At 38.8% G+C, this 27,262-nt stretch overlaps 1 protein-coding gene across 4 annotated transcripts in view; it reads left to right on the top strand.

Moving 5' to 3' along the window:
- Positions 1-27,262, top strand: part of Dnajc6 (DnaJ heat shock protein family (Hsp40) member C6) — a 152,984-nt gene that overhangs the window by 103,792 nt on the left and 21,930 nt on the right. For 3 of the 4 annotated variants that reach the window (XM_071618742.1, XM_071618740.1, XM_071618743.1), the window contains 12 exons: positions 1,042-1,192; positions 2,216-2,265; positions 2,372-2,520; positions 11,209-11,331; positions 14,816-14,949; positions 15,913-16,107; positions 17,145-17,262; positions 18,535-18,614; positions 19,903-20,096; positions 20,188-20,268; positions 22,747-23,181; positions 25,974-26,108. In XM_071618742.1, the coding sequence (XP_071474843.1) occupies positions 1,059-1,192; positions 2,216-2,265; positions 2,372-2,520; positions 11,209-11,331; positions 14,816-14,949; positions 15,913-16,107; positions 17,145-17,262; positions 18,535-18,614; positions 19,903-20,096; positions 20,188-20,268; positions 22,747-23,181; positions 25,974-26,108 (1,828 nt within the window). In that variant the 5' untranslated portion in view covers positions 1,042-1,058. Of the gene's footprint in view, positions 1-1,041; positions 1,193-2,215; positions 2,266-2,371; positions 2,521-11,208; positions 11,332-14,815; positions 14,950-15,912; positions 16,108-17,144; positions 17,263-18,534; positions 18,615-19,902; positions 20,097-20,187; positions 20,269-22,746; positions 23,182-25,973; positions 26,109-27,262 lie in introns of those variants that run through there. The other variant, XM_071618741.1, reaches the window with a different exon arrangement.

Here is a 27,262-nt window from a genome sequence, read left to right on the forward strand (position 1 = left end):
CTGCCTGGCCAATAAATAAAACAAAAGATATCCCTTCCTTAATAATCAGGGAAATCATAAAATACAGCAGTTCTCCCTTATCTGCTTATTGGGTACATTCCAAGACCCTGCTGTTGATGCCTGAAACCATAGATAGTACTGACCCCTATAGTGGCCAGGGATGCTGCTAAACACCCTATGGGCAGGAACGCCCCCCCCCCCATTTCCCTAAGATACAAAGAAGTATTTGGCCTCAAATATCAAGGGGGTGAGGTTGAGAAGTCTTGAACTAGAACTTACCATAAGGAGTCAGAAAGTACAATTTTATGAAGCTGCAATCAAACACAACCTGAAATATTTTGCAGATAACACCCATGACCACTGTATGTCCTTAGCCTAAAGCTCTTATCAAGACCTTTTATAAGGTATTTTTCATGATGCACGTGGGAGGGACCACCTTGGGCCTTCTAACAGTCGCCCCACTAAAGGGCAGCGGAGACCCCTGGACTCTCTTAAGCTGCCTCTGCTCTTCCTCAGCAGCCTCTTTGAGCAGCACTGCCCAAAAGTCACATAATGTAGGCCACAGAGATAATTAAAATATCTTAGTATCCACGTTAAAAGAGTAAAAAGAAATAGGTGGAATGAATTGAAGTAATATGATTTATTTCAGTATATCTAAAATACTATCATTTTACATGTAACAAATGTAAATATTTTATTTATTTTTTTAACACCAAGTTTTTGAAATTGGATGTCTATTTTATACTTACAGGACTTCTCAGTTAGGTAGGGCCAGTTGTACTTCAGGTGCTCAGTTGCCACACGTGACTAGTGGCTACGGTGTTTGCAGTACATCTCTCGAGGTTTCTGTGCCTGGGATCCAGTGAAGGACATTCCTCTGAGACCAGCAACATTACTGTAACTCAGTTGAGAGTGGATGTAACTTCTAGGAATCTCTGATCTAGACTCCCAAAGATGGTGTGTGAACGTTTAGGAATGAAGAGGGACTGGTTTTCAGCATGGTCTGTGTCATCACCACCTTATTTTGTTTTTCCTTGGCAGGTGCCTCGTCTCCAGACATGGAGCCCAGCTATGGGGGAGGTCTTTTTGACATGGTGAAAGGAGGAGCAGGGAGGCTGTTCAGTAACCTCAAGGACAACTTGAAAGACACCCTCAAAGACACATCTTCTAGAGTTATACAATCGGTGGCCAGGTATGTGCATTCTTCCTGGTTAAGTTAGCAGAACCCATGCTCATCTGGTTGCTGCCAACTGCTTATTTGGTTCAAAGATTGTCTGTTTTGTCATATAATTGCAAGGGAACTGATAGCTGAGGAATGTCACTGAAGCCATGAAGTTACAAGCACAGGCTGGGAGGACTCAGCTCACTAGTGCATTAGGGTACAATGCTTGTCGTTCCTGGCTTTAGAATCAGACATCCTGGGTTCTAATGCACTATTTTCTGCTTGTTAACCATGTGACCTAAGGCAAGTTAATTAATTCTCTGAGCTTTACTTTTATACTCTGATAGGATTTGTGTTGTTGGGTGGATTGGGGATTAAATGAGAAAATAAAGCATATGCAGTCCAAATAAATAATACATGTGGATTGTAATCCAAACAGAACTTTTATATCCTACTAGTCCTTTAAGATAATGGCAGAAGTTTTCTACTCTTGCACTATATAAAAATTACAAAAATTATATGAATTATGTTTTATTTTCAGGTTATTAGAAAATTATAGGTTTACTCCAAGTTACAGTATTCAGTTTTGAATCAGAAATTCAAATGCCAAGTTCAATATATTAATCAGCATTTTGATATTGGTTCAAAAGTAAAATTTACCCTTCCAATTCCCAACCAGGACCTTGATAGGCTGAAAAAAAGTATCATTTGTGCTTTCTCAATCACTTTTTCCCCTACCCCTTCGCTGCTCATATTTAGAGGAAAAATTTCAGCAGAGAGGCTGAAACAATCAGTATAAATAAATAAGCAGAGATTATTCAAGAAGCAGCATCCATGGGGCATTGGAATGTACTAGTTGGAGTGGTGTATTTGTACCCTGAGGGTGCGGACTGTTTTTTCTCAGCTATGCTTTCTTGTTAGTGAAGGGCTCGAGGGGAGTCAAGATATGCCTGCTGGACAGAAATGTCCCAGTTCATGATGTCCAAGTGGTAGAGAGAAATCTTGGCATATTTAGATCATTTTAATTTGTACCCTTTCCTGTCTCACTTTCAGCTACACAAAGGGAGATTTAGACTTCACTTATGTTACCTCCAGAATTATTGGTAAGTTTTTCATGTTTTTAACTGCTCTTTGGTTCAGCCATCAGATGCTGCTCATTGTGATAGCAGGCCTGTGTAACCTGTTGTATTTCTGTGTGACTTCTCCTAGTGATGTCCTTTCCCCTGGACAATGTTGACATAGGATTCAGGAATCAGGTTGATGACATTCGGAGCTTTTTGGATTCCAGACATCTTGATCACTACACAGTCTACAATCTGTCACCCAAGTCTTACCGAACTGCCAAGTTTCACAGCAGGGTAAGGAATTTTAGCCCTACGATTGCTTGCTGAGACATCATAGGCTGTTTTTTTTCTCTTACGAGATGTCTTCAAAGCTTTTACCTTTAACTATATGAAAAACTAAAAACTCTGGATACTTCTGTCCAAGAAATATTTATTAGGCTGTTATAAGATGTTCTGAAGATTTTCTTTGAGGAAATTTTTAGGAAAGTATCTCTATTAATGAAATTCTATCTAAATTGGGGTATCAATCACTTGGTGCTTGGTTGGTTCTTAGAACTTGTTCACAAGGTTCAAATTAGAGATTGAACTGTTGCATAGGGAAGTTGACTACCCTTACACTCCAACACTAATTAGGTCTTTGACCTTTCTACTTGGGAATCAAGATGAGGCAGTGGGGCTGGGGATGTAGCTCAGGGGTAGAATGCTTGCCTAGCATGCTCAATGCCCTGGGTTGGATCCTAGCATCACACACGCATGCACACACACACACATACACATACACACACAAACAATGAGGCAGTGTGGCTAGATTAGTATAGACACACCATTAATAATGAAAATACACATCTGACATTCAGTAAAGATGCTACTTTCATAAGTGAAGGATAACATAAAAATAGTCCACACTATAGGTTTGGTAATACTATTACTAATATTAATAAAAGTGAGAGTGGTAGCCAATATTTATAGAGCACTTACACTGCATTGGGAGCTTTACATGCAATGACACATATAATTCATCAGTCCTTTGAGATAATGGAGAAACTCAGGTGCAGAGAGAGAAGGTAACTTGCCCAAGATCACACATCCAGTAGGTGACTTAAGACCTGTATTCTTAACCATTACCCTAGGCTGACAGGGAAAAGCTGAGTTATTCTTTTAAAGTAGCTTTTCCAATGGGGCTAGAGAAATATTCCTACTTTTGGGCTGTTTAAGGAACTGAGAGCTGGCTTGGGTTTGAATCTGATGTCAAACTTGATATTTCTGGCCAGTGAATTCCAGATTTACTCATACAATAAGGCTTTTTCTCTTTCAAGAACTTCTTCAAATATTTTTAGTAAGCCTTTAGATATGATTGGTACTACAGCTTCATCTGGGTCTGTGTTTTTTGGGTACCAGGCATTGAACTCAGGGACACTCGACCACTGAACCACATCTCCAGGCCTATTTTGTATTTTATTTAGAGACAGAGTCTCACTGAGTTTCTTAGTGTCTCACTTTTGCTGAGGCTGGCTTTGAACTCATGATCCTTCTGCCTCAGCCTCCTGAGCTACTAGGATTATAGGCATGTGCCACCATGCCTGGCTCATCTGGGTCTTTTAATAAATTAGAAAGGGCTTTCCACTTGATTTCAGATGTGCAAAATCATAGATGGCCATCAGTGTTGTGTACTAAGGATCTCAGCATGGATGCTGGAGCACCCTTTACTCCAAATTCCAATTGCCATTAATAATCTTTGGGCTTCAGTTTGCACCTCTGTAGAGACAAGAAAGCTGTCCCATATGCTGAGACCTCTTCCTGTACTAATATTTAATAAGATACAGGAGAGTTTTGTTAAAGAGTTTTTTTTTCAGCGTGTCCTTAGAATAGTCTTAACATTTAGTGTGCCTCAGAATATCTTGAAAGCCTTGTTAAATACATATTTCTGATTCAGTAGGACAGGGGTGGGGTGAGAATCCTCATTTCTGACAACTTCTGGATGCTGCTCTACCTATTGTGGTGGAGATGACTCTGACACACATTGATAAAATCATTCTGCAGTGGTTAGATCTAAGTTGCCATTTTATAATGCAGTTTTTAAGTGCACCTCTTATAAATTCACTGTAGTAAACTATCATTCTGACTTTATTCCATCTTTTATGTAATTCAGAGCAAATTCATTAACATTAAACCAAAATGTAGGTAAACATTCTGTTTCTAACTTGATGTAAATTAAATATTTTAATTGTGGTTTTTTTGAGTCAACATTTTCATAACTGAAGGACAGTGGAATATTCTGCACAATATTTCATGGAATTTTATTTGGTTTTGAAAGATTTGTGATAGTTTGGAACATTTTCCCTCAAAAAAGTAAATAAAGATATAATATCACTATAGAAGGAATTGTACATTATGAAGATGTTGAATAGTATTTATAAAAAGCAGTCTTCATAAACAAATCTTTAAAGAAAAGCATTTTTTGGTATAGTTAAGATTTTCTGACTGCATTTAACAATTTAATAAAGGAATCAGGAATTATGCTTTAAGCATCTGCCCTGGGCTGCTCTCTCTTGCCCTAGGAGAGCAGAGAGAATGTTTATTTTGTTTGATATCTAGAACAATGCCTGGCATAGCTAATAAATGTTTCTTAAAAGAACAAATATGTCAAGAAATATCAATAGGTATAGATATAAAAGAAATATTTGGCTCTTATCTTCAAGGCTCTTAAGCCTACTTGGAGAGAGAACCCAGGTCCTATTCAAGACAGATGCAAATAATATTTGTAAAACCTGCTGAGGGAGTCCAGTTCAGGAAGACAGAAGTGACAGCTGGACCTGAAAACGGGAGTAAGGTTGATAGAGGTAAAAGGAACAGGGTCAGTTCTTGTCTATGCAAATGGTAGAATTTGTCTTAGGAAGCTTTTCATGATCTGGCCTTTGCCTGTCTCTGTGGCTTCAGGTTTTACTGTTCTTCATTGCCCTCAAAGTCCATGCTCCAACCAGGGATGCTTAAATGTACACACACAGACACACACACACAGAGTTTCTGCATGAGCTATACCTTCTCCCTAAAATGCCATCCATGTCACACACCTCCACTCTCTTCTTTGTTAGCCTGACTTTGCTAAAGGGAGTATTTCTTCATGTCACAGGGTTTTCCAGTTCTTTCTTGTAAAGCACATCATGGACTCTTCCCAAGTAGACCCAGAACTTGGCAGATTGGAACTGGACCCTCTGACCTTTCTCCCTCAATACTCAGTTGTGTCTCAGGAAGATAGTCCCGAAGCCTTAGTATTTTCATCTTAGCTATGTTTTTGATTTAATCCATCTCTTTCTAAATCCATAGTCCTTACTCTCCCCAGCATTAAGACTATGAATTGATTTACATCCCATTTTTGCATTACATAGAAAAGTTTTCTTGGTTCTCCTCCTCCAGTCTGTGAGGATTAGAGCCATTTCTTCCTGCTTGTAGTTTAGTAGAGTGCTAGATCTGCAATTAAACTTTATTTTAATAAACATAGATGGCAGAGGTTTCTATAAATAACCAGTGCTGGAAAAGATCTAATGTAGGGGTAGGGCTGGTTTTATTTGCAGACTCATGGAGTCTAACTCTGTCTGTATCATGTATTTCTACATCATTATATATCTCAGTCCATTTACACTTTGATTATGGGATTGTTTACATATTTGGGGATATAGGTGGTGGTGGCAAAGCACACTGCTTCCAGGAAGATTTTACTTTACTGAATGCTGAAGGTTGTCATTCTGTATTTTAACTAACAAGTATTCTTTGAAGTCACACGAATTGATGGGAATTTTATGAAATAATCACAAAGTAGTTTGTTTGTTTGTATTTATATTTGAAACAGCGTACAGCCAAATTGAAATAGAACTGTCTGACTTTAGCAGAGGATTCAACTCAAAACAATACAGGGCAGATGATCCCACATTGAATGTGAGGTGCTAGAATACCTACCCAGGACTGCAAAGAAGGTATTGAAAGTCAGTTTTTTGACTCTTCATGGTCAGTATCCACCTTGAGGACTTAAAAATTCTGAGGCTGACAGTAAAGTCCTGGAGACCAAGGAGATGCATCATCTAAATCAAACATTCTTAACCAGAGTTAAAAGGACGTACAGTTCCATTGTGTGTTTAGAGCCCCTGGGCTGTAGAACTTAAACCTCTGCTTCCACTTTTACAGACATCATGGTTGTAAAATATATATAACATAAAGATATGATTTTAAACCTTTTGAGTATACAGTTACATTACATTTATGGTGTTGTATAATCATCATCACTATCTTTACCAAACTTTTAAAATCAACCCCAACATAAACATTGTACTCACACCTCTCCCCCACCCATGTTCCCATGTTCCACTCTGGCTTCTGCCCAAATTGATAGCTAAACTTCAGAACATCAAGAACCACTGCTTACACATTTCTAGGTGTTGCTATTGGTAGTTAATGAAAAAATTCTTGGTAATAAATGAGAAGTCTAACCTGGCCCTAAAGTTCTTATGTTCTGAATAATGCCATTCCAGTGCCACCTGGACCCTCCTTCTCCCTCTGCCCACCCAGGAAGGACAGTTTGAGAAGGAGTGCTGTTAGTAGCTATTAGAGACCAGTAGCCCAGCTGGGTCTTTTAGACTCTTCCTTCCTCTTGACTTTTTTCTAAACCACCAAATCTTGTTCTTGATTTCAGGAAAATGTATTATTGACTTGGGCTTTATTAAAGGGCTCATGATTGAAAGTCGGTGTCTCTTTCCCCTTTTCCTTTCAGAGCCCCCTGAGGAGGTCCTCACAGCTCCTAATGATTTGTGCTTTGGTTTGAAGTTGGGGAGTGTAGAATTGTGACCTTACAACTCAGACCTCATCTCTCCCTCTGTCACCATGCATTAGTGTCAGGACAGAAAATAATGGTGTAGAAAACAGTGTCTAGCTTGGGAGCTGGAGGACCAAGGAGCCCATGTTCTAGTTATGCAGCTTTATATGAATTGAGCCTCTTGACCTTAAAAAAACACAGCCGTCACTTGAACCTGTTACTGCCCTTCAAATGCAAGATGGAATTCTTACTAATCATCAGATAGGAAAGTATAGCGGAGAGTCCACAAATTTCAATGACTTTTTATTGAGATGAAATCATATAATAGACACAAATTTCAAACTTTAAAATTTACCCTAGGTTCACATTTCAGCTGTTCCTCTTCCTGAAAAGTCATTTCACCTCTCCTGGGACTGTTTTCTCTTGTGTCTCTTGTGTAAGATGAATATGGCAATATGAGTAACTATCTCACAAATGCTCTTCAATTTTTTTTTCTGTAGGTTTATTGTAAGAAATATATTTGATTAGTAGTGACTGGCTTAGGCTTAGCTTTTAGGAAGTAGTAACTATGATTAATATCACTAGTAAATAATAAAATGCTATAATAAGCAATTGATTGAAATACCCATTTTTCACAAATGATTCAAGGTTCATAAAACACTGCACATGTTTTTTCAGTCTGACTCTCTGCTGCACCTTCTGCTCCTGTGCTTAGTGAGCAGAAGGCTCTTGCCCGGGCTGTCTCATGCTGAGAGCAATGGAGAGATGAAAATGGAATGGCACTCAGCCCCAGTGAGGTTTGGCCCCTTCCCACAGGGTGGTATTGAGGCAGCCTGGTAATCAACATGGTATTCCTAATGCCCAGCAATGCCAGGAGGTGTTCAGGGAGGCAGGAAACAGCACCAGGGGGTCACATAGCTGGTTATTCTGCCTATCACATAGATAATGAACCCCAGAGAGCTGGAAAAGGAGCTTGCAGTGACTTAATTCCTTTAAAAAATTCTTTTTTGTTTCATGTATGTCTTCATGTTTGTCCTCCTATAGACAGAGCACTTGTTTTTAAAAAAATTCTAATTATATGTTTGCCTAATAATATATAATCATATATCAAGTAAATATATAATTATGGAGTTCTTTAAATTAATATTATTTACTTGATTGATTTAATGATTCTGGAGCTATTAGCCTATTGTGCTAAAAAACAATTTAGCCCATTTTTAGCTGAGACTCATTCCAGATATTGAAATTTGGTGTGTGACCTTTAAAAATATTTGCTAAGACAACAAATTTCCTCTACTTTTAGGAAATCAACAAATCTACTTTTAGGAAAGCAAAACAAACTTGATTTACCTGTTCCTTCCTCAAGATATTGTACAGGTAGACAAATCTTATTATAAAAAGAGAGTGAGTGTCAGATGGGGTTCATTCCTTTATTCTTTTGTTCGTTCCCTCACTCAGCAAGTAACTGCTGAGCACCAGCCACCAGAGCAACAGCACATGGTTGGTGAACTCTGAGGTTACAAAGATGAAGAAGCTGTGGTCTCTTTTCTCGTGGAACTCTGTTGCTAGAGAGGGAGACAAGTATGAACAGTCAGTTCAGTGCAGCTTGACAGTAAGTTAGCTTATTGTCTCTGTGTCTTATAGCACTCTGTGTGTTCGGGTGGTGCTGCTGAATTCTCACAATCCTTTAATGCTCACTTGCACTTCACACACAGGGAATTGAAGCTTGGAGAAATTAATGCAGGTACTATGTGATGAATACAGGCAAAAATCTAGCCTGTGGTCTTAACTGTGATGCTCTACTGATAAAAGCTGTCAGACACAAATATATACAAGGACAGAGGCACAAAGATGACCTCCAGTTTTTTAATTCAATGTCATTTCTATGCCTTGAGTATCAAATGGGGAGTACATTTAGGGGGTAAAGAATAGGCCTGAATCATGTTGGAGTTTAAATGAATAAGCCCAGTGCTGGATCACCCTGGATTGTTTTGTAGCTATGTCAAGCATTTCAAATACTTTGTTTAATAAACCATATTTATCATTCCAAGAAGTGTATAAAAATAGATAATCTGGACTGTTCCCTGCCACCATGCACAATTATTTTGTAGAAAAAAACTTACAAATTAACTGAAAAGAATGGGCTTTCTTGGCAGCTTCAGACAGGGAAACTCCACGTGTTCATTTCCGAGGCAATACTGTGGAGGCCAAAATAATTTCCCATTTATATTTTGATCAGTTGTTCTCTGGTTAACAAAAAAGGACCAACCAAAGAGACTCCTCCTGCTTCCCTTTCCCACTGTCAAGTATGAGGAAGGTGACACTTGGGTTTTCTTAGACCACGGTATTGCAGAGTACCTTCTAGTGAAACCACTCATATAGAACCTGTTCTTTCTCCAGAATTCTGTCTCATTAAATGGCACTTGCTTCTATCCTGTCTGGCCATTCAAGCCAGAAACAAGAGTATCATCCTTGGCTTTTCCTGCCTGTCCTTTTAGGTACAGGTATTCCACTTTCTTTCTGGCTCCTGAGCCCCTCAGGTATGTTTGCACCCACTGCCTCTAGGCTGGCCTAAGCCACCATTAATCCCTTACTTATCTCCTCATCAGCCTCCTGTTTGGCATCCCTGACTTTAGTCTCTTGTCTTCCACCTCCGGTTTTCATGCTAATGCATGAGAAATCTTTGGGAAATACTGATCTGAGAGTCACTTTCCTTCTTAAGTGTTCTCCCACCTTCTTAAGAAGGCCTTTTATGATCTGGTCCTTTGGTCTTCACTCTTGCCATACAGAGCTTCATTCACTTTTTTAAACACAGCCAACTCTTTCTGATCTCAGAATTTTGCATTGGCAGTTACTTGATAAAACAATAATTTATTGATTGTTTTTTGTGTGATCCTGAGCTAAGGCCTGGAAATACATTTTCGTGTAATACCCACAGCCCTGTTAGGTACATAGGTAGGTACCATGCACCAGCACCATCTTTCATGAAGAAAGATAGATTTAAAGAGGTTGTGAAGTTTGCCCAAGTCAAAGGTTCTCCTTATTGTTTATTAGTTAAATTAGTGATATCTAAACCATTTAGGCTCATACCCAATATTTAACCAGTAGCCCATTGTGATATAAGGATTAACATTCAGAGAACCTGAACTGCAGTGCTGGTGTGGATCAGCATTGTGACCTTGGACAAAACAAGTTCTGAGTCTATTTTCTTATCTACCAAATGGCATCATAATGTTCGTCTTATCTGTTTGTTGTACAAATCAGACCAAGCAGTATTCCTGATGCTTCATAACATGCTAAATGGATATGTATATTAAGAAAATGAAGATACAAAAGATTTCTCCTTTGGAGTTGTAGATCCCTTCATTCAAAAAGAAAAATAAGACCCATGCATAGCCTCCCCTGGCTCATGTTACTGCACTTACCATGTTTTAACGAAAGCCAAGATAAAATTAAGGAACAGTGTGGGACTTACAACCTAAGCCAACAGTGAAGCATTTGGTAGGCAGGTAAAAGCTTTAATACTTAATAGAAATTAAATTCTATGTTACCTCAGAGAATATAAAAAAAACAAAATATGTAGCATAAATAGTCTTGTTTAGCGGTGAGGTTGTGGCTCAGAGGTGGAGCATTTGCCTAGCATGTGTGAGGCATGGGGTTTGATTCTCAGTACTACATATAAATAAATAAAATGAAGTTCCATCAACAACTAAAAAAAATAATTAAAAAGTCTTATTTAATTTAAAATGCATTTCACAATGTATTTTCATGCCTCTACAAGAAATAGCATTCTTTAAATTAAAGATTACTACATTAAAGCTGGGCTCAGGGGCACATGCCTGTAATTCCAGCAGCTTGGGAGGCTGAGACAGGAGGATCGTGAGTTTAAAGCCAGCCTCAGCAATGGTGAGGAGCTAAGCAATCCAGCGAGACCCTGTCTGTAAATAAAATACAAAATAGGGCTGGGAATGTGGCTCAGTGGTCAAGTGCCCCTGAATTCAATCCCCGATAAATCCTGCTCCCCCACCAAAAAAAAAAAATTACTGCATTAAATATTTTTTTTTTTCTGTGTTTAGGCCCTGTTCCCAACTTTTCCTGGCTATAGTACAAGGAGATGTGGTCTTACTTTCAGAAGAAGTTCAATGTGACACCTTCTTCCTTTTGCTATGTTTCCTTAGGTCTCAGAATGCAGTTGGCCCATTAGGCAGGCTCCCAGTCTGCACAACCTCTTTGCTGTGTGTCGGAATATGTATAATTGGCTGCTACAGAATCCCAAAAACGTCTGTGTTGTCCACTGCTTGGTGAGTACCCATAGTTGGTATCTGTGGTTTGGTTTGGTCAGATATGGATGGTCCTGTCCAGAATGATGGATAGGTAACATTTGAGTTCTGCAGCTTTATTGAGCCTCTACTTAGAAGCTAGGCAGTTCGAGGAATGGAAAAATGAGGAAGAATGTATTATTTTTGTTTTAAAATTTAAATACTACTGGGAGAGGCAGATACATATACACAACCCACATAATGCAGGGACTCTAAAATGTGCCAAGTATTCTAAAAGAGGTAAAAATAAAAGCTGTGGGTACATAGGTAGTAATGCACTGAGTTTTCTGTGAATAGAGTTGACACAAACATATTGTCATATTTATTTTTTTCTTACAATTTGTATTTGAATAAATATAAGAGTGAAGCTCCCTCCGTCCTTGTAAATAGTTTAAATAGACTATGTTTTAGAGCAGTTTCCATGAGGACTGATGATTTTTCTGGGCATTGACTTTGTAAAGTGCCTTTCTCTAACCCTTTCTCTCAGGCCTTTTACTTGTCCTGTAAAACTCAACTTGTGATAAAATCTTTCTGATTCTTCTAAGCATTTTCACAGCGCAGATCCTCCCCCTGGGTATCTCAGTATTTTCTGTGGCATCTATCACACTGCACCATACTAAGCTGTTTTCCTGTCTGTTTTCCCACTAGACTGTTAGCATCTTATAGGAAAGAACTGTGTCTTTGTTACCCTTGTACCCCAGACAAGCAAGATTTGAATAAGCAATTGAAAACAGGAAAAAAATGAATGCACCAACGGAGTCTGAGCATAGTACTGGAAATAATTTACTGCTTCTAAAAATTTCAGAGTATATATATATATATATATATATATATATATATATATATATATATATATATTTGGGTTTTTTTTGCTATGATATTACTGAATGATTTCCCCTCGCCTTCCTGAGAAGGGATTGACAATAATAATTAAGACAGAGCTGATAGATATTGAGGTAGTAAGAAAACCTCACAGTACTCAAAATAAATCTACTTTCAGGGCTTAAATTACATGACAGATTGCTAAAAGTACTCAGAGAAGCAGTTCTGGATCCCCAGTGTCCTATGAAGAAACAGGAAGAGGAGGTGCCAGGCAAGCCACAGGAAAGGATTTCTCTCAAAAGATGAAGGAGGCTGATACTGAAAAGTTATAAGCTGGTGATCCCTGATGGCCCTTCAGGGAAAAATTCTAATGAATCTTTTCTCAGATAATTTTTAAACTCTTATTAAAAAAAAAAGGAGTCCACATGGGTTTATTATAAATATAAATATCAAACCAACTAGACATTTTGCAGCTAGGCTAATAGACTAGTTTATTGAATTTCTGCATGAGATTTTCTAGTTTCTTGCAGTCAAGATGGAGAAATTTGGGCTGGGGATGTGGCTCAAGCAGTAGCGCACTTGCCTGGCATGCATGCGGCCCGGGTTCGATCCTCAGCACCACATACAAACAAAGATGTTGTGTCCGCCGAAAACTAAAAAATAAATATTAAAAAATTCTCTCTCTCTGTCTCTTTAAAAAAATAAAATAACATTGCTTATAAAAAAAAAAAAGATGGAGAAATTTGGCCTAGGTTGATATATATTTAGTTGGATGGGGGCTGAATATTTGCTTCCTAAGGTAGGTGAACAATAGATCAGTATCTTCATGGAGAAGATTTCAGTAGGTTGATGGTTATTTATCTATTTCTTTAGTCATATTGGGCTTTAATCCAGGGATACTTTACCACTAAGTTACATCTCCAGCCCACTTAAAAAATTTTTATTTTGAGACAAGGTATTGCTAAGTTGCTGAGGCTGGTCTTAAACTTGTGATCCTCCTGCCTCAGCCTCCTGAGTAGCTCAGATTATAGGCATCTGCCATCATGCCCAGCATACTTTGCTTTCTAAATTAACAAAATGATGAAAATGTGGAAATCATGCTTATCCATTTTCTTAGAATTGGGAGGGTCACATAATAGACCTGAATTTAAAAAGTTCTTGTAGTTTACTTGTTTAACAGAAACTAACAATGTGAAATTAAATATAGGATAAATGAACAGCCCTAAATTCTGATTCTGAAAGATTAAGCATGTTTGTCTATTAGCTTACCATGTGATCTGAGAAAGAAGTAGGGCTTTCGGTGGATATGAAGATCAACAGGAGCTTCTATTGTGGTTTAGCCTTCGTTTATTCTAGTTATGTTCATGAGAGCACAGTATCCAGACTAAGAAAGGTGATATCTTGCACTTCCCCTTGGGCAGCACATTTTAGGTTGATGTTTTAAAACTTTGGTCTGTTCAGAAAAGCATACTAAATGAAGAGGTCTCTCTGAGTGAAATTTCAAAGGACAAAGAATCCAAGGGATTGGTTTTGTTTTCACCTGGAAAATAGAACTTTTGATGGAGAGCACCGCAGGCAGTGAAGGACAGTCACAAGGAGAGAGGAGTAGACTTGTTTTTTTTTTTTTTTTCCTCATGGAAGGAAGAATGAAGGGCACCGAAAAGAAGCTGAGGAGGAATAGACTTCAACTCAACACATTCAGTATAAGGATGCGCTTTGTAAGACGGAGTGAGCCATAGCTGTTCACTTAAGAGCCTTCTAGAAGAGGCTGTGTCTGGAGTGTTGCTGAATGTTGTTTTAGTCATCTCAGGCTGTTAAAACAAAAACACTCTAGACTGGTTGATTTCAGTAGTAGAAATTTATTTCTCATGGTCTGGAGACTGGAAGTCCCAAGATCAGGGTCTCTACAGATTCAGTGTCTTCTCAGGGCTGGTTTGTCTTTTCTTTTGTATCCTCATATGCCGAGAGCAGATGAAAAGGAGTGGGGGAGGAGAGAGGGAGGGAGGAGGGAAGACTGAAGGAGAGAGGTGCCCTGTTCTTAGGATGCTAATCTCATTCATGAGGGCTCCACCTCAAATGCCTACTTCCTTATACCATTGCATTGGAAGTTAGCATTTCAACATGAATTTTGGGAAGACACAAATATTCAGTTCATAGAAGATCTATTCCTATGTTGAATGACGTTGTATCAATTGATATTTTAAATTTTATATTAATGTTGGAGCACATTTTGGGTTAAATACTTATGCAACACATCCCATCAAGTGGCATCTGCCTAATCTGTGAGCTCTTTACTTCTTGTCCTAAATCAAGAGGCCTCATCTGTGAGTTATGATGCCACAAGTCTAATGCAACTTTAAAGTCCAGAGCTACTTTAAAGATCACATTATTTTTCTTTGAATTTAAGTGAGTCAAATTATTTTGCTGGGCTTCTTGGGTTAGTATAGAGTGAGTTTTATCCTAAGAAAAAGTCTTTCCTGCTGCTTTGTGATTTTGATAGCTGGGACAAATTTTCGTTTTCCAATGAACAGTTTTGAAGTGAAAAACTCTTAGGAGGATTTCTCCCCTCCTTCTGTTAATTGCAAGTGCAGCCTTTCTCAGATTTGATCATGTTCTTGATGACTTTATGCATCATCTTTGATAGGATGGACGGGCGGCATCGTCAATTCTGGTTGGTGCTATGTTCATTTTCTGTAATCTCTACTCTACTCCTGGCCCTGCTATTCGATTGCTGTATGCGAAGCGACCAGGAATTGGACTGTCACCATCCCACAGGAGGTACAGTAAGCGAGGTGCAGGGTCTGAGCAAGTGTGGTCTGGTTGCTACTGTGTACAGTTTGGAGTCTGCCCTGTAGGTAGTTTCCTAACTTTCTTCTAATTTATCTGACATTATTCTGAACTATGGAAACTATTAATTAAGATATTGGATTTTTATGCACGTTCATGAGTCCCGTATGAGTTTGTGATTTTAAAATTAGAAAGAAACTTTAAAGAATGCTTATCTCTTCCTTCATTTTACAGGTGAGAGAACTGACTCAGATAGGTTGTAATTTGCCCCAGGTCTAAAAATACCTAATGCACATAGCCAGGATCTCAAGCTCTAAGACCAGTCCCTTTCTGATGCATCATTTAGGTCTTTATTGAAATACCAGCAGTAGCTGGTTTATTTATCAGATGATCATCACAATTAACAAGAGGAAATGCCAAAGTGTAGAGAGAATGAGATGTTTTAAAATTCACTTTTTATTATGAGAGGAATAAGGAAGTGGATTATAACAGATAATCTGAACAATGGCTTAAAAAAGGAAACCCTCTTTAGATAATAACTATTTATTTTCTTCTGTTTAGTCATAATTTCTTCCCCTGATTTACATTGTATCTTCTTACTTTTTTTGGATTATAAAAGTACTTCTGATGATAAAATTTTAACATCCAAAAATTGGTCTTCAGCGGTAAATTTAATCTGCTAAATGAAATAAGAATAGATGAACAAATATTAAGCTACTCTAAATCTCCCATAAGCTTTTGGATTTAACAAATACCCTGTTATCAGTTCTTTGGGGAAGTACAGCAAGGTCAGTGGATAAAATATTATCTGCATTCTCTTTTGCTAATTAATGTTGAATAAAATAACAGCAAATTTTTATTGCAATTTAAAGATTTGCAAGGACAAACTTCATAGCAAAAATTACCTGCTTCTCCTGTTGTGACGGGCCCCCTAACGGCAATCTTCTGTTTCAGGTACCTGGGCTATATGTGTGACTTACTAGCAGACAAGCCCTATCGCCCTCACTTCAAGCCTCTCACGATCAAGTCCATCACTGTCAGTCCCATACCCTTTTTCAACAAACAGAGAAACGGATGTCGCCCTTACTGTGATGTACTGATTGGAGAAACCAAAATATATACAACCTGCACAGATTTTGAACGAATGAAGTGAGTCTTATGATTTTTTTCCTTTACTTCTTCTTATATACTGCTCAATTGCTGTGTAAATTGTATTGTGTTCTTCCTGCAGGTCTATATCACTGTGGAATGGCTGATTAAAAAAAAAAAAATTCAATGTCAGTAGTGAGCATAGACAAGCATAACTAAATCAAAGGAGGCATGGCTCCTTTTCACATCCAGCTGTGCCATAGGCTAAGGGACTAGCATGAGCTACAGTGAGCATTGAGACAGTGGGGTGGGGAGGGCTGGGGTTGTGGCTCAGTGGTAGAGCACTGCCTAGCATGTGTGAGGTACTGGGTTGGATTCTCAGCACCGCATATGAATAAAAAAATAAAATAAAGGTCCATCACATCTTTAAAAAAAAATGTGCATGTTGTAGAGGGACAGAGGACCTGGACATTTAAGAGGGAGATGGCCTTGATGGGATTTAGTGAATCAGGGATGAATGAAGTCTCTAAGTGAGCAACTATGTAAATGATGACATAATTAGAGAAGTTATAGAATCTATAATGAAAAGGAGATACCAGTGGGAGGTTGTTGAAAATGGGGTGGAGAAAAAGAAATAAGTGGTAACTAAAGAGCAAATAGTTGGGAATAGAAGGAATTTGGGGATTAGTATTCAAGGCTCTCACAGACTGTGGCATTCCTGTTTCTATACGTAGCTTGGTTGAAGTTTTTGTTCCTTTAATCTCTGCTTTTACTACTAGCTTGAGGTTAGGAAAAGGTAAACACACAAGGGATGATACATTTAAGGAAAATAAGTCATCAGCAAAATAGAGATGGTCAGTTGTACTTTCTGGAAGTCCAGGTGAGATTGAGAGTCCATCAGACCAATGTCCTCCCATTGCGGAACCAGTTTTCCCTCAGTTGGCATGGGCTGCATTTCTGCTCAAGATAAGAAATGGTTTCTAGGTCCAGATCTAGGCAGATGGGTCTCTTGGCCAGGCCACAGAGCACTATGCCTGTGTCTGTGTAATTGTACCAGACTGGATAGCTTTTAATGTCTGTTTTGATTCCATTTAAAGAGAATACCGGGTCCAAGATGGAAAAATCTTCATTCCCCTGAACATCACTGTGCAAGGAGATGTGGTTGTCTCCATGTATCACTTGAGGTCAACCATTGGAAGCCGGCTGCAAGCTAAGGTAAGCTTTCTGGAAGAATCATGGCATTAGCTCATCTGAGTTTTTAATAGTAATATTTTTTAATCTTCTCCCCAGTCACTTTCGGGTTGAGTGAGTTGTGGTTTAAGAATGAGGAAGAGCCTTTAAAGGTTGCTTATGTCCATCTTCCTCATTTTACAGGGGAAGATACTGAGATTTGTAGAGGTATGACTTAGTAAAGTTCTTGGTATGATTACTGTGGAATTAAATAACTGTGTTTTTTCCCCAAATTTTTTAATGAGATAAAGTTCACATTACATAAAAGCCACCCTTTTAAAGTATATAATACAGTAATACAGTGGATTTTAGTACATTCAAAAAGATGTGCAACCATCAGAACTATGTAATTCCAAAGCATTTTTTTTATCACCCCTAAAAGAAACCCTGTTCCCATTAGCAGTCACTACCCATTTCCTCTTCCTTATCTCCAGACAACCATGAACCTACTTTCTGTCCCTGAGGGTTTGCTTAGTTTGGAGATTTCATATAAATGAAATCATACAATACATGGTGTCTTGTAGCTGGCTTTTTTTCACTTAGCATATATTTTTGAGGCTTATCCATGTAACAGCATGTATCAGTACTTCATTCCTTTGTATAGCCAAGTAATATTCCATTGTATGACTATGCCACATTCTATTAATCTTTCCATCAATTGGTAGATATTTGGGTTATTGCCTCTCTTTGGCTTTAAGAATGATGTTGCAAGTAATCATATTTTAATTAAACAAATTTCGCTGAGTTTATGCTCTGTTCTAGCCATTGCCTAGGTGTTTAGGATTGAAAAGAATATGACTGTGTTCCTGCTGTTAAGAAACTCAGCCCAGCAGGAAAAATTTACACATGTTTAAAATATCCATAACACCATATGGAGGGGAGATGAGGTGCTGCAATAGGAACAGTTTGTTTTAGCCAGTGGTAGCCCCCATAGGCTCCAGATAGGATATGCCTTTCAAGGGTGGGCCAAAAAGGATGAGTTCATTGGGTTGGAGCAGGGCATCCTGGGAAGAAAGAATACGATGAGTGGAAGCATGGCAGTGTACCAGAACATGGGATGGGGAAACAGTGGATGAGGAAACAGCTTTCCAAGGCAGAGTTCGTGAAAGGGAGAAGTGGGAGACGTTTAATATTCATAGTAAACAAAGATTCAGATGTAGAAAGAGTTGAAGGTTCATGGCTCCCCAAAATATAACATCTTGATCGCATTCCCCTTTCACTGGTAAATTGTAATTTTTTTTTCTTGGATATTTTTAGGTGACCAATACACAGATATTCCAGCTTCAGTTTCATTCTGGATTCATACCTCTGGACACAACAGTATTAAAGTTCACCAAGTAAGTACTGCTCGGACTGAAAGCCTGTTTGCACTGGGTAGCTGTGCAGTGTTGAGTTTCTTTAGTGCCATGGTGCATTCCCCCTGAGTCCTGTGCTGCTAGATCATTGAGTGTAGCTTCACCACACAGAGAGGCTGGATATATCTGAAAACTTTCCATTGAATATGACCTGTCTTAAGAAGTTCGAATAGATCCAAGACTTCAAATAGAAAGGTTTAAAATTGCCATGTGAAGGAATATACTAGTCAGTTTCCCACCAATGTGACAAATACCTGAGAATATCAATTTAAAGGAGGAAATAATTATTTGGGCTCACAGTTTCAGAGGTTTCAGTTCACATTTGGCTGGCTTCAAGGAAGAAGAATCATGAGGAAGGGTGTTGCAGAGGAAAGCTGCTCACTTCAAGCCATCTGGGAAGCAGAGAGAGTGAGAAGAGGGTGGGGCAGGCCAGGGACAGGATATAGTCCCAAATGGTAAACACCCAAGAACTCAGTCTTTTTGACTAGTCTCCACCTCATATAGTCCATTTACCTTATTATTCCACTAATAAGGTTAGAGCTTTTATGATCTAATCATTTCCTAAATCCCCACCTCTGAACATTACTGCACTGAGGAACAAGCTTTCCACACTGGAGCTTTTGGAGGACATTCCAGACCCAAACTATACAGGGAGCAAGAGTGGACAAAGAAGGAACAAAGTATTACTACTTTGATCCTTTGCATCTGTGTATTTCCATATGTTTCCTTCAGGAATGGCAGTTAAATCAGTGGTATGGAATGATTAGTGATCCATCAGAATAGATAACAGGCTAGAACACTAAAGCAGGGTTCTGGAGGAGCCCTCTGTACCAGACATTGGCCCTCAGTTGCAATATCGTAGGGTGGTTTGATAACTTGGGGGTAGCCAAATTTGTGATAGGTGAACATTGCTGGGGCCAGGATAGGGACAGATATTCAAGGTTCAGAATGTCGGTCATAGCCTGTTTCACTCTTTTAATACCTGACTTGGCTATGCCAGGGCAGCCTGGCTGGATGTATCAGTTCTGCTTTCCAGAGTGCTCTTATATTTGCAATCTCCGTATTCTTTGAATAGGACTTTATTCTCTTTTCTTGAGATGAGGAAACTGAGACACAGAAAAGTAAAGTACTATATCTAGCTAATGATTGAGTCTTCTCTAGAAATGAGTTTCTAGTTAACCTGAAAGTCTACCTATGGTGGTTGCTCTGCTGAGCCTTATGCTGGTTTCATTGCTTTTCATTGGCCTTATTCTTTTAAATCCCTTTGTAGGCCTGAGTTAGATGCATGTGATGTACCAGAAAAATACCCTCAGCTATTTCAGGTGACGCTGGATGTAGAACTACAGCCCCAGGACAAAGCGGTAGACTTAACCCCACCATGGGAGCATTACTGTACAAAAGATGTCAACCCCAGTATCCTCTTCTCTTCTCACCAGGAGCATCAAGATACTCTGGCCTTAGGAGGTATTTATTTTTCAGGTCAAAAGTTTGTGTTATTTAGCACATTGCGTATTCCCTGTGTTTCACTGGTGCTACGTGGCTTTTTGTCTTGCAGGACAGGCTCCAGCAGATCTCCCTCCAGACAACCCCAGGAATTTGGGGCAAAGTGGCTTCTTTGCCTCTCTCTGTTGGCAAGGTACTTTCAAGCATTTCTCAAACTTTACATGGTTAGATGATTGTGGTTCTTCTGTAGAGACACTTAGCTTTTGAAGCAGTCTAAATTAAAGTAGCAATTAGAAGTTATTCAGGCTCCTTTCCCCTTATTCCATACCCTTCCCCCTCATTCCTTTCTCAAATTCCCTATTTTCAACTTCATGAATGCACTCAGACTGATGCAGAAGGCCATTTTCAGCTGACTTCTATCTCCTCTGTGCTGTGTTCTTGGCCGTGTCTTTCTTGGTTTGATGGATAAGTGTGATATTTTCTAAGATCCCCCTTTAGACTACTGACAATATAAATAAATTAGCAAAGAATTCTCTTTCCTGCCTTCAATTAAATATTCTAAAAATATGTAGTCAAGCATTTCTTCCAAAGTGCCCTGAGCACTAGCTGGGCAGAACTGAGCTTACGTTGACACAGGTAAGGCAAACACCTGGCCTCTATGTCTCTGTCACTTATTTTAACAATCATTAGCATAAATTTGGGGCTCCATTACTGTATTTTTTTTTTCCCTAACCTGAAGATGTTATCAGATCCTTCTCAACATAGCATTTCAGACTGCTGCCATTAGTAGCATTGGCATCCTAATCCATATAGATCAGCTGTCTTCACTTTAGAGTTTGCTGAGATTAAGTGCAAGCTTTGGTGTAGAATTGAATAGTTGGGACTTTATGTAGGAAAGGGTGACAGATGGCTCTTTGGATGACCTAGTTAAAACTCTTAGTTGACACTCCTCTGATGTGTCAATGTGAGTTCCTATTCCTTTAGCTTCTAGATGTTTTCAGTGTTTGTTGAAAAAATTATCCATAGAATTCATTGGAATTGAAAGACTTACTTTCAGAATTTTCTTTTGAGAAATGGAACCCCAAATTTCTCAAACTTGGATAAACCCAGTAAATAAACCCAGCAGATGGATTTTGCAACATTTTCTTTTTTTTTTTTTACCTTGTGTCTTCCTCACAGTAAGGACTTTAATAAGTAAAATTTCACTCTTACCTTTCCATTGCCAATTTTGTAAACTATTTGTAAATTATAAATAACTTCTGTAGTCTCTGAAAGAGATTTTAGCACAGACGCACAGTCTCTTTATCTGAACCTCTTAGAGCTAGATATGTTTAGGAATGCAGATAGGTGATACAGTATATAAGCTAGATATTTCTTAACATCTCCAGTGGTATCTCACACAACAACTTGTAATCAAGCATGCTAATATTTCTTCAGTGAAACCTGTAAGGAAAACCCTAAGTGAGACTAATGAAGTCTAAATAATATCATATCCATTCCAGTCAGGTTTTTCTGCCAGCTGAGTTTGCACCAAACTTAGGAAAGCCTTTCTCTTTTCATAGTTTTTTTTTTTTTTTTTTTTTCCATTTCAGAATTGGGTATTAGGGGTGTGGACCTCAACCTGATTCAGAATGTGAGTCCATCTGACTCACATTATATTATATAACAATGCTCTGTGGGAAGCTCATCTCAAGCAAGGCCTGGAAAGTCATTCACTGTCTCTCTAGTCCTTTCCCAGAAGAGGCCTTTGTGCTGAGCCCATTTTATGCTGAAAGTATCTTCTTTCAGCTTGGTATAAGGACCATCTGAAGCAGAGCCATTCTGTGAACTCAGCAGGTGTGTGAGTTCCTTCTGCATCAGCCAGTGGGAGAACGGCCTTGCTTTTGTTTGCAGGCCACACAGAGAAATAAAAAGTCAGTGAATGGTGTCCACAAAGGACGAAGAGTTACTGTTCTATTTTTTTCCCCAAAAAAATCACCTAGCCTAGTGCCTGGAAATTAATAATCGTAATGATAATAAAAATTTGACTTGGACGTGGTGCTGTATGCCTGTAATCCCAACTACTCAGGAGGCTGAGGCAGGAGGATTGAAAGTTTGAAGCCAGCCTAGGCAATTTAGTGAGACCCTATCTCAAAATAAAATTATAACTTTTCTGAGAGGTTCAGATTAGAGAGTGTGCATCTGGATGTGTAGCTCAGTAATAGAAGAATGTTCTTTGGTTCAGAATAAAAATCATCATCATCATCATCATCATCAACAACATTTAGGTACTCCTTGCTGTTGATCTGAGCACTTTATAATATTATCTCACATAATTTTCATAATAGCCTGTGAGTGAGGTACTGTTTATTACCCTGTTTTGCTGAGGAGGAAACAGAGAAGTAAGGTAACTTACCCAGTGTCACAGAGCCAGTGAGTAGTGGAGCTGGGGTTCAATCCCAGGATGCCTGGCTCCCGAGTCCTACTCCATATCCTAATGCTGCCCTGAATCTCAGATGCTCAGCCATGATAGATGAATATAATATAAAAAGTGTTCCATTGGATGGATCCCAAAGCACTATTTGCTCAAGGCTGAATCCTTCTCTCTGGAATGATGTGCAAATAATGTAACAAACCCCAACAGCACCGTGGTTGGTAACTAACTCTTTCTTTGGCTACTGGTCTTCCTTAGATCAGAAATCAGAGAAATCATTTTGCGAGGAGGATCATGCTGCCCTAGTGAATCAGGAGAGCGAGCAATCCGACGATGAACTTCTGACCCTTTCTAGTCCACATGGCAATGCCAATGGTGACAGACATCATGGCGCCAAGAAGCCCAGCAAAAAGCAGCAGGAGCCAGCCGCTCCACCACCCCCTGAGGAGGTGGACCTTCTGGGTCTAGAAGGTTCTGATGTGAGTAAGAACTTCTCTCCACCGGCAGCGCCTCCCTCCAATTCTGAACTACTGAGTGACCTGTTTGGGGGTGGAGGTGCAGCTGCTCCTGCCCAGGCTGGACAGTCAGGGGTGGAAGATGTGTTTCACCCTAGTGGACCTGCATCCACCCAGTCGACACCACGCCGTTCCGCAGCCTCAGCCTCCGCATCGCCAACCCGACGACTGGGAGAAGGTAATTTTTTTCCATTGCTCTGTAGTTCTGAGATTTGAATGATAACTTTGGGGCCAGAAAGGCAGAATTGTCTTAATAAGCTGGGCCTTTTCAATTCCCTGAAAGTCCCTTAGAAGTCTATATTTAGGTCTTCATTTAATTGGAGAACACAAGAGAAAAATGGAAATATTATTCATTTGGTATTTTTCTTTTGTCAGGATTTCAGGCCTGAGAGGCTTTAGTTACTTTTTTTTTTTGGAGATGTAGATGAATGAATTATTATTAAAAGTAACAGGGCTAGTTGTGGCTCAGTGGTAGAGCACTTGCCTAGAATGTGTGAGGCCCTGGGTTCGATTCTCAGAACCACATATAAATAAATGAATAAAATAAAAGTCCATCAACATCTAAAAAAAAAATTTAAAAACAAAAAAAGTAACAACTAATGCTGGGTGCCTATAATCCCAGTGGCTTGGGAGGCTGAGGCAGGAGGACCACCAGTTAAAAAGCAGTCTTAGCAACAGCGAGACACTTAGCAACTCAGTGAGACCCTGTCTCTAGATAAAATACAAAAAAGGGCTGGAAATGTGGCTCAGTGGTTGAGTGCCCCTGAGTTCAATCCCCAGCCCCGCCCCCCCCCCCAAATAAAACCTAAAAAAAAACCCCAGCTAATATTTGTGACATATTTACCATTTGCCAGATGTGGAATATAACACTAAACATGATTCAGTTATTAGCACCTCTCTATTGGGTTTTTGTTATCATTATCCCCATTTTATAGTTGAATTAGTAGCATATATAGCTGATGCTCAATGGGGTCAGGGTCCAAAACTTGGCCATTGTACTCCAGAGCTTTCCTTCAGATTTCCTGCAGTGCCTTCCTATAATTGTAGTTTTCTGCATATACTTTGGCTATGCAGAGAAGTTTTTGGTTATCTCAGAATTTACTTAGGGAACTAAATTAGCTCTTATCTGTGATGTTCAGCATTTTACTTTTCATTATAGAGAATGCCTCTGACCTAAGGTGATATTAAAAGTGCCAAGTCATGGTGAGATTTTAGCATATTCCAGAGGATGGCTTCAAACCCAGATGTAGAGGGATTAGCCCAATGAACTCTTATAATTACACTAAAAGGTTTGGAGTTCTCATTTTATAGAAAAGATAAGGTTTTGTGCATATTATTTTTTTAATTTTATTTATTTATTTTTTTATTGGTTGTTCAAAACATTACAAAGCTCTTGACATATCATATTTCATACATTAGATTCAAGTGGGTTATGAACTCCCATGTTTACCCCAAATACAGGTTTTGTGCATATTAAATGAGATAAGGGATCTATTTCATGTGACAGAGTGTCTGAAACTGTCAGTACCTTGCTGCTAACAGAGGCTTGTCTGTGGCCCAGCAGATGCCAGGAGAGCATTGTGTGAAAGAAGTCATGGCTGTAATCTTATCAAGCTATGTGTCCTTCCTGCACTGTGGAAGTAGGGTTGGTTGGTTAAGTGGTTTGATTCTCCTCTGTTCTCAGAATGGGTTAATCCCCTTCTAGGAAGTAGCCATTAGCTCAGTGTTTAAAGATTAAGAAGTGACATCTCAGGAAGACTGAAGGGGATTTTGTGCCTTGTTCAATAAGACAAATTAAGGGCCAATTAACTCCATGCATCTCAGCGATTTTCATCCCATTCATTTCATGACAGTAAGAAATGTGAAGTGCTTTTGGGAAATTCCTGAGAGTTGGAGTCAGAAGACTTGAGCATGAGTCCCAGTCTTATTCTCTTGACCTTAGACAAGAAACTGGATCTTCTGAGTTGTATTTTTGTTGTCTGTAGACTGAAGATGATGCCACTTCTATCTGGCAGGATGACATTGAGGATCAGCTGAGGTCTTCTTAATGAAAGACAATGTAAACTCTCAGAAAGGATGGAGTCTTGATTCTTGGAGCATTATTCCCAATAACCCTGGCTTCCCACTTTCTTCTGGTCTTTTCATCATTCACAAACTTTTCCTTGCTTTACTAATTCTGCACCTGGTTTCTAGCAGGTTTTTTTTTAATATTCATTTTTTAGTTGGACACAATATCTTTATTTTATCTATTTATTTTATGTGGTGCTGAGGATCGAACCCAGGGCCTCACATGTGCTAGGCGAGCGCTCTACCGCTGAGCCACAATCCCAGCCCTCTAGCAGGTTGTTGAAAAGCTATGTTTTGGAAATGTTTGCATTCCACAGGACCCAAGCAAGACATGACACGAATTAATTTTTTTTCCCCACTACTCTCATTTTAACTTTCAAGGGAGCCAGAGTCCGTTTAGAGACAAAACTAAATGTAACTATTTGTTGTGATTTCCTACTGTTTATCTGAATAGCAAAGGCCCTCTTTCTGATGTTTGTTCATGATTCATTTAGCATGAACATTTACACAAGCACAGTCTAGTCATCAAAACCCTCTGTCAGTCTTGTCTTCTCAGGTTCTCTGTAATCTTGATTGACTTATTTCACATTATTAAGATTTTCAGAGGTCAAGGGGGCCTTCATTTATTGTTTTTATGGTTTATCCAACAGATAAGTCTAGACACCTCCTTGATCTACAAAAGGTGGGCTCATTCTTGTGTGGTCAGAAATCCTTGGGATCCATTGTTAGCTATGGAGGAAGTTTCAAGGATAGAATGGGCCTGTGGAGCAGGTCTAGAGGCACACATCATCCTGATTCCTCAAGTATTTGGCCTAGGGCCAGGCAATAGTGACAACTCTTCAATAGTCCTAAAATAGCTGAACTTGTAGAACAAAGCAATGTATTTTTACTATTGTTTTCTAGGTACCACCTTTGACCCATTTGGAGCACCTTCTAAACCATCAGGTCCAGATTTGCTGGGTTCTTTTCTGAGCACATCCAATGCCTCCAGTGACCCCTTTCTTCAGCCCACGAGAAGCCCTTCACCTACAGTGCATGGTAAGAAAGTATCTTATATTGTGTTTAGTGGAACATAGTTTTCCACAAGATATCAGTAAGAAATAAAAGTATCCTTTGGGTGCCTTTTTGGGTCGGTGTGTGGGGGGGCTTTGTAATATATCTCTCTTTTGGAGATTAAAAATTTACATTAGCATATTAAAATCTCTGAGATGTCTTACAAGACAGAAGCCTGCTTTGTTTTACTTAACTTTTCTAAAAACTTGACTGTGAAATTCCTTTTCACATGAGAGTTATGTACACAGAAGCATAAGGCACTATTGATTGTACTGCATATCATTATTTTATGTACCAATAGAAAAAGAAAAAGAAAAAAAAAGCACTGTCAATTTTAATTGATTGGAAGATATGTCTTGCTTGGAGAAATCTTTGAAGTGTGGAAAAATAGCAGACTTCAATTAATGAAACATGGTGTTAGCATTCCATGAAATTAGTATTCTATAGAACAAAGTTTGGGATATACCTCCCTTATTTATTAAAGACATATATGGCTGCAGAGTCCTGGAAATGTGACTAGTATGACTTGAGACATGCTTTAAGTATAAGATATATACTAGATTTCAAAATTTAATGTTCAACAAGACCATAAACTATCCTGTTAATATTTTTTATATTGATTGCTTATTAGAATAATATTTGGGTTATATTGTTAAATAAAAAATATTTTTAAAATTAATGTTACTGATACCTTTTTACTTTTTAAAATGTAACTACTAGAAAATTTAAGATTACATATGGACCCACATGATATTTCTATGGCAGAGATTTAGGATGTATGGAAAAAATAGCAATCATAATGATGTGTTAGTGCAGCAGGAATATATTGCTCAGGTTATACTGATTAAAACTGGAGCTCTTTGGTTAAGGGCAAATGGCTTTAAGCCAAATTGATGCTTTCTCCTGATGTTGACTATCACTGGCTTCAACCTAGAGGGCAGTGTAATATTGAAGTACCTTAAACTTAAGGGTTAATGGCCATCTAGTTATCAGTTTGATCTTGTGGAAGTCATGTAAATGCAAAAGGAAGATGAGTTGTGCAGCATTGGTCAACCTGTAACTTGGCTAAAAAAGAAAAATCCATCTAGGAACAACTTTTTTTAAAAAAATATTTTATTTATTTATTTATTTATTTATGT

The sequence above is a fragment of the Marmota flaviventris genome, chromosome 10 (genome assembly GCF_047511675.1).
Source record: "Marmota flaviventris isolate mMarFla1 chromosome 10, mMarFla1.hap1, whole genome shotgun sequence".
In the NCBI taxonomy this organism is placed as follows: Eukaryota; Metazoa; Chordata; class Mammalia; order Rodentia; family Sciuridae; genus Marmota; species Marmota flaviventris.